Source organism: Eurypyga helias, unplaced genomic scaffold (assembly GCF_000690775.1).
Source record: "Eurypyga helias isolate BGI_N326 unplaced genomic scaffold, ASM69077v1 scaffold13592, whole genome shotgun sequence".
Classification (NCBI taxonomy): Eukaryota; Metazoa; Chordata; class Aves; order Eurypygiformes; family Eurypygidae; genus Eurypyga; species Eurypyga helias.
In genome coordinates, this window is record NW_010234259.1 from 44,804 (window position 1) to 52,197 (window position 7,394).

At 36.4% G+C, this 7,394-nt stretch overlaps 1 protein-coding gene across 1 annotated transcript in view; it reads left to right on the plus strand.

Annotated features, from left to right (window-relative positions):
* COL21A1 (collagen, type XXI, alpha 1) overlaps positions 1–7,394 on the plus strand; it is a gene marked incomplete at its 3' end in the record, with an annotated part of 39,548 nt that overhangs the window by 16,678 nt on the left and 15,476 nt on the right. The window contains 1 exon segment of the mRNA XM_010162020.1: positions 2,535–2,597. Within this exon segment, the coding sequence (XP_010160322.1) occupies positions 2,535–2,597 (63 nt within the window).

Sequence of the window (7,394 nt, forward strand, 5' to 3'; positions counted from 1 at the left end):
AGGAAAGTCTGAGAGATCTGGGTCTGTTCAGCCTGGAGAAGTCTGAGCTGAGGTGGTATCAGTGCTTAGAAATATCTAAAGGGCGGATGTCGAGAGGATGGGGTCAGACTCTTTTTCCGTGGTGCCCAGCAACAACACAAGGGGGCAGCGAGCACAAACAGGAATGCGGGAAATTCCATCTGAACATGAGGAAAAACTTCTTCACTCTCGGGGTGCCAGAGCACTGGAACAGGCTGCCCAGAGAGGTTGTGGAGTCTCCTTCCCTGGAGATATTCAAAACCTGCCTGGATGTGTTCCTGTCCAACCTGCCTTAGATGAACCAGCTTTGGCAGGGGCGTTGGACTAGATGACCTCAGAAGGTCCCTTCCACACTGTGATTCTCTGAGTAGTAATTAGGATCCTCAAGGCCAGGTTTTGGCGCCATAACACCTAATAACACAAATATGTCTTGTATGTTTTAAGGAAAATGCTCATGAACGTAAAATTGTGTTTCCTTGCTACTCTTCAGCAAATGATCTTGCACTGTTAAATATTTGAGAATTAAATGATTTGCTAATAAAAGTCTTTTAATGGAGAGGGTTTTTTCCTTCTTTTGTTAAAGGATGGACCAGATGCTTACTGGGAGGGTTCCACCTTAGGTGTTCTGATGACCTCCCTTCAGTGTTGGTAAAGGATTAAAATGAGGACCAGACCTTAGTCTCAGATGTCTGACTTTGCCCACTGCAATCCCTAGTGTTTTGCTGCAGTACTTTTCTCAGTAACTCTGCTAGCCAGTGCTTCCAGAGTTACTAGCTTGCCTTATAAGGGTAGACAAGAAAACCCCAAACCACTTGTCTTTCATTAAGCAAATGATTAAAAAGACTCTACTGTTATAATAAAGGGGTTAACAGTCTGCCACAGCTACCTCAAGTCAAAGGGTTTTTTGCTACAGTGGTAGGGGCTTCTAATCAGGGAATTGGAATCCACAAGATGGAGACCATTATTATTTTATGTAATAGATTTTTTTGTGGTCTTTTTTTTTTTCTTCAGTATAGTAGAGAAAAAAGAGAAGTATTTATAATTTAAAAAACCTGAAAGCCACATCCTGTAAATTATGAAGGAGTTTGAAATGTCAGAATTAGGGTGACTTGGACAATTTTATTTAGATCCCAGCTTCATGTCCAACTTTTTACTTGCATTGCAGTATAATATTTGTTTGGGCATAACCGAATAATACAGACGACAATAGATGGTACCTAACCCAAAAGACTGCAGAAAAAGTGAAAAGGAAGCCAATTTAAATTTGCATATGTTATGTTAGGTACAGTATTTCTTAACTTTTGAATACTGGACTTTTGAACTATATAAATTTAAACTTAATTTGTGTGTTTGGGGTATTAATGGAGTAAAATAAAAGTAATTAAATTCAAAACAATTAAAATTACAAGTAACTGATATTTTAACCTTTTCAAGTTAAAGGCATAAAATTTCATACTTTATATAGAATATTTGAAAGCAAATCTATTTTCCCTCGAATCTCAAACCTAGACTTCTTAATTTGGACCATAATAATTCTGGATAACCTATTATTGAGAAAATGATAACTGTTACTCTTTTCTAAGTTACTCTTTCTCATTTAGTTCAGCATTAAATTTCTGTGATTTATATGTGAGAAGATGTTTTTCACTGTCACACTGACAGCTAGTTTCCTATTTCCCTCCTAATGTACTCTCTGCTTATAACAATTCTGCAGTTGTAACTGACCTGTAGGTCTGTTGATGGTTCAGGCTGAAGAAAGTGGTACCTGCTTAACGCTCCTGTAGAATTAAAATGTTTTTATAGATCAAGTCTTACTGGATTTTGCTGGTCTCAAACCAAGTCCGTTAGTAAAATAAACAGTGAACTTTAATACACTAGGAGGATATATTTAGTAGGAAGTTAAGTTCCTGCTTTCTTACCATAAACATGAAGTGTGGGGAACAAACTTTTCCTTTAACATGGTCATAACAGGTTATCAAAATAATTGCAAAGGCCTTATAAGAAGAAATCTGAAAGAATATAATTTATAGACAGCAATAAGTATGTGAATAGGTGTTAATCCTGGCTCCTGCTTTTCCAGTGCTTTTGACTTGAGGACTATACTCAGCCAAAGCAGGTGAGAGTTTACTTAAGAGCAGAACTACCAGATTAACAAGGTTTTAATAAAGATTCTTTCATATATTTGATGAAAAGTGCTGTTATTTCTGTTCATTAAGATGTTAAAAAGCTTGAAAGCATTTGAGATGATGGGCCAAGCTTGTGCTGTAACTGAGTGTGGGCTCACTTCTCCAAGTCCTCACAAGAAGTTAGGGAGAACTTTCCCAGGGAGGGGGTTACAAGATTAGGGTGGTGTGGTTTTTGGTTTTTTTTTTTTGCACTAGGAATTACTCCTCAGGAGCAGGTATCTGGGCTTGCAGCCCGTGTTTTGTAGAATCTATTAGGGTTAAGGTTGCTCTGTGCCAATTTTAAAATGCTGTTTCATATCTTTTGTGTGTTAACATATGGCTTCTCCATAGGGTGACCCTGGTCAGCCTGGAAATCACGGTTATCCTGGTCAGCCTGGTCCAGACGGTAAGCCTGTGAGTACTAAAAACTTAGTCATATATTGTAAATGCAAAACTAACAGGAGAAAAGATGTACCACTGATAGCAGACTTTCAAATTTAGATGGTTGTGTCTCCATTCTTTCAAGCTGTGACTGTCACTTAAATGCTATCTGAATGTCACAATTCTATGAATATGTTAGTCATAGTATTTTTAGTCATTTTTAGTCATAGTATTTCAAACTAAAATATTGTAAATACGATAGCATGAGTTAGGGGCTGTTGTAAATCAGAGAGCAGGCTGTGAGCACTCCTGTTGGTCTTTACATCAGTTTGCAGCAGTTATTATCTTCTGATCTTCAATCTTCACTGCTTAAGAATATTTGCATTAGAAAGCACTAGGGCAGCTAAAATAGTATCTAGTTTGTTTTAGGGATTTCTTCTCGTATTTAAGCTTGGTTCATTTAATTTCTTTTTAACCTGCCTTAAGTGGAACATCAAAACATGTAAACATGCATATACAATGTTAAATATATATATTTTGCAGTGTTAAACATTATGTGTTAAAACATACATCATAAAGATAGCTGTATTTTTCTCTTTACCCTAGATTTTTGTTTTTAAGCTGACATTGCATCAGCGTAGATGGTAAAGACTGGAAGAAAGTAGATGAATAATATATATCCCTAAAATAAAAATGTCAGTTTTGGCAATGGCTCATCTGGTCTTCATGGTTAACACTTCTTGTTGTAATAAACCCAAATATTAAAAGGTGTATTAGATTTCTGAATCTAATTGGAAGCCTCTAAGGTATTGACAGCCAAGCATTTCTGTTTAGTAAGATTTTGTAACAGCTGCAGTCTATCACTGAACTGGTGCAGTGCATGTGCCTCTGGTGTGTTAAGAGAAGGCAGGGCAAAAGTGGGGACACTTGATCGCCCATGTTTCTTTTCTAAGAATGTTGCCTCTTATGTTGGTTACTATTAATTAGAAGCTATTTTATTTACATTAAAAAAAAAAAAGGAAGAGGTTAAAGACAGTAGGGAGCATTACAAATAATTTGCTTCTGAACAGAGGATGATTTCTGTGCTTGGACACCGAAAGCAGGAAAAGTGCACGCACATACTAGTAATTGTTAATTCTTTGTAACTTTTCTTATTTTTCTGTCCTCTGGAAAGATTCATGAGGATATTGTAGCTAATCACAAGTCTTTCCCACAACTGCCCCTGCTTATCAATTTTAGTACCTCTAACATGTTATTCCTACTAAAGAGACAGCAGCCAGTGTCTTTGATGGCTTCATAAAAACACCTAGCATTCTAGTTCTGCTAGAAATTTTTAATGCTAGTAGTACATTTCATTTCTATGTCAGCTACAGATGGGAACAGTGAGATTGATACTTACTTGGAAGAGTGTGTGCTGTAAGGGTAATAAGTATTACCAGTTACAAAGAGAAGGCTCCATGCTACACATTATAAAATATTCACATTTCTCCTCTTTTGTTGCTTAGTTACCTGTTGGCTATTTATTAGTGATAGCAGCTGCTTCATTTAACTGTGGTGATTCCTTTTGGAAGAAGAGTTACTTTGCTTGGAAAAAAATAGGCACTGAAAACAAGAAAAGCACTTGTTTCTAAAAAGTGAAATTTCCTGTTCTAAAATACAGGACTTGGTATGTTGAAACCTGAATTTTTCAGTAGTTTCATAAGCAACAATCCTATTTTTTCCTGGGGTATAAGAACATTTTTATACTTTTATTTGTCTTAAACAGCTTTTGATAGCTGTTATCTTCAAACTTTTTTGGAGCTAGAATTAGAGAAAACAGTCTGAGTTGAAATTGTCAGTGCTGTAAAATACTACATTTTTGGTTCCAGACAATCGTGAAGACACAGGTTTTAAAATACGAATGAGTGGAATCTGAGATGGGGAAGTGTGGTCTAATTAGAATAACTTTTCAGTTGATTATTGTTGGTGCGTAAGCTTCTGAAGAGCAGTCCTGTTCTTCTGTACAAAGACAGGTATACAAACCTTCCCAACCCAGAGTTGCGTGGGAGGTGTCCATCAGTGTTTGACCAAGCTGATTGCTACTAGACTTGCAGTATGGATAAGCATAGCAGAGCTGTCTTTAATACAGCTAGCTCTGATATTTTGAAAAATAAAGTGATATTGTGTGAGCTCTGGTGAAGCCAGAATGTACTGGATGTTGGTAGGGAACTGCCAGTTTTCATTCTCTCTTTGAAAAAATGATTAAGACTTTATTTCTGAAGTATACAGTCAGCTGCAACAGTATTGTTTTAGAAACAATGTGTTATGACTTTGTCATACTTTTATTAGCAGGTTTCCGCTTCAATGCGGTATAACTTCCCATAAGCACTGATATCTGTAACAGTGTGAGTCATGAAGGAGAAATAAATTGATACTATAGTCTTTCTGTAACTTTGTAATCTGACAGTTATGGGTTTTCTTCCGGCAAGTTGAATCATAATGTGCATAGATGAGCATTCTCTGAACATAAGAAAAATTAACAAAAGTATCTCAGACAATTAGAAGAGAATCAAAAATCCCCACTAAAGGAGAAATTTACTGTTTTGCTGAGTTGAAGTCCATATGTTATTTGAAGTGTTTACAGTTAAATCCTATAGCTTTATGAACTAAGTTTTTTTAAAAATCAGCTGTAGTTTTTTGCACTTGTTCTTTGCAAGGACATAATTGCAAACCTATTAGATCATCTGCAGCTCTGGCCAGTACATTATTGTTACTTATAGTAGATTCTTGAATGCTTTCCAGGCTAGCTTTTAGCCATGAACGATGGGAGATGCTTTAGATTCACTGTGCAGGAAAACAGATTCCTCTCTCTGTCTCTTTCTTTCTGTTTTACTTATTTATTTGCTAATACAACTTGCACGTTTTCTGTGCTGTCAGTGATTTTCCTTGTTTGAGGTAACTTTGCTCATATGACTCTTTTTAGCTGTATCCCCTGGGTAACTGTGAAAAGCAAGTTCAGACAGCACAATAGGCTCACAGGTAGTTGTGTAGTCAGTGTTGTTTAATCAAATGGCTTTTGCATGAGAAGGTTTTCCTGGAAAGTGAGTCTTTTCTGTTCCCAAACACATTTTTATGTTCTCTAAAGTCATTCCAGTTTGCCTATCTGGTATTCATTTTCTTGGAACAGTATAACTGGTCAACAAAATGTTTCTTCCTCTGAGAAAGGTTTTAGGCCTATTACTATATGTAACTGATTTTTAAAGTAGAACAACAAAGAAAATTTTGTTTATTGTTTCTAGGATGGTTAGATTGTTGTAATAGTCCAGAAAAATACAAAACAATTCCCATGAATATTTTCAGTATTACCAGAAAATAATTGTTCACCTGGTGTTGCCAGTAAAATTGTTTGGTGTACTATTTGGGGAAGTGAACAAAAATGTCACTCATTTCAATAATTCTTTTATTGTTTTTTTAATAGTTTTGTTTATAGGTTCTTTGTTTTTTTCCTTTAATTGCCACCTCTGCTTATTTTTCATCGTCTCATATATACAGAAAAGATGAACTGAAGTAATTGGAGAACAGCACAGAAGTGAGAAACATAGATAATGAAAATACATGACTTTCAATCAAAAATGTCATTTGGGACCTGAAATGATTAAATTGACCTGTCAGGAAAAACAGCACTGGTAAATAAGCGCAAGGATAAAAATAGCATTTGGATCTTAACTGGAACTCATTTTAACGGGCATTATTCATCAGAAAGAAGCAGCTGCAGTGGTTGCTGACCCTGAGAACTCTCAGCAGCCCAAGTGTACGGTCGCAAAGCCATTTTTTATTCCAAAGGAATCTTTATATGTACTGGGAAAAAAGAGGAAGAATAAATGAACAGGGTCTATGCAGTGCTCACCTGTGGTTAATAGAGGTGATAGGTTATCAATTTGCTGAAAGAAAGGAAAAAAATATGCTTATGTGTCAATTTTGAACTTTAAACCAGGCAGCTGGCAGATCTGGACAACTTTCCAGTATTCTATCTAGTTTCATTCATGAAAGTTTGGAACCATTTATCTTGTCTTTACAGTGTCCACAAGCAATAAACTGTTTAAAAACAATGTGGTGGGACTGACTTTACTGATATACCAAGATGCAGAGTTCATGAGGTATCAAAAGCCTCACATAACAAGTGATTTCTGATCATTCCAATGTTTCTTTTTTAAAAACTATAGGACATTATTACAGCTGTACTAGCTAGAGTTCAATAATATTTGGTGACCAACTGAAGATTGAAGCTTTTATAATGAACTTAGTGTAATGGCAATGGCCAGCTATTTCAACACTACTTTTGGAATAAGAGTGGGTAACGGTTTCATGTATACATGGGATTACCTGTACTATTGGATGGTTTTCCTGGGGATTTAAGTTGATATAAACTCCGCAGCTACTCAGGAAATTTTCACAGACATAGTTGATAATTCAGCTGTAAAATGCTGCTTCAATTCCAGAAAAATATGCATATTCCTCAGTAACACTGTGACCTTGTTAGTCTTAAAGGAAATATGTTTGCTCCATTCTGACTAATACAGTCAGATAATGGTTCACTGAGATCTGCTACTTTGAAATCAGGCTGATGCCTGATGCTGACTTGTATTGCATATGGCTACAGACAAAAGGCCATATGGCTATCTGGAGCAGTGGCCAAGGGCAGATGATAAGGATGAACACAGCAGTGAGCAGGAAGTTATACTCCCTTGGTACATCATCCCATCTCCCAGAAGTCTGAAGCTTGGGAACATTTTAAGCTGGATTTATGATATTTTATTTAACCATCTTTCCCCTTCCCACCCCCACCCCCCC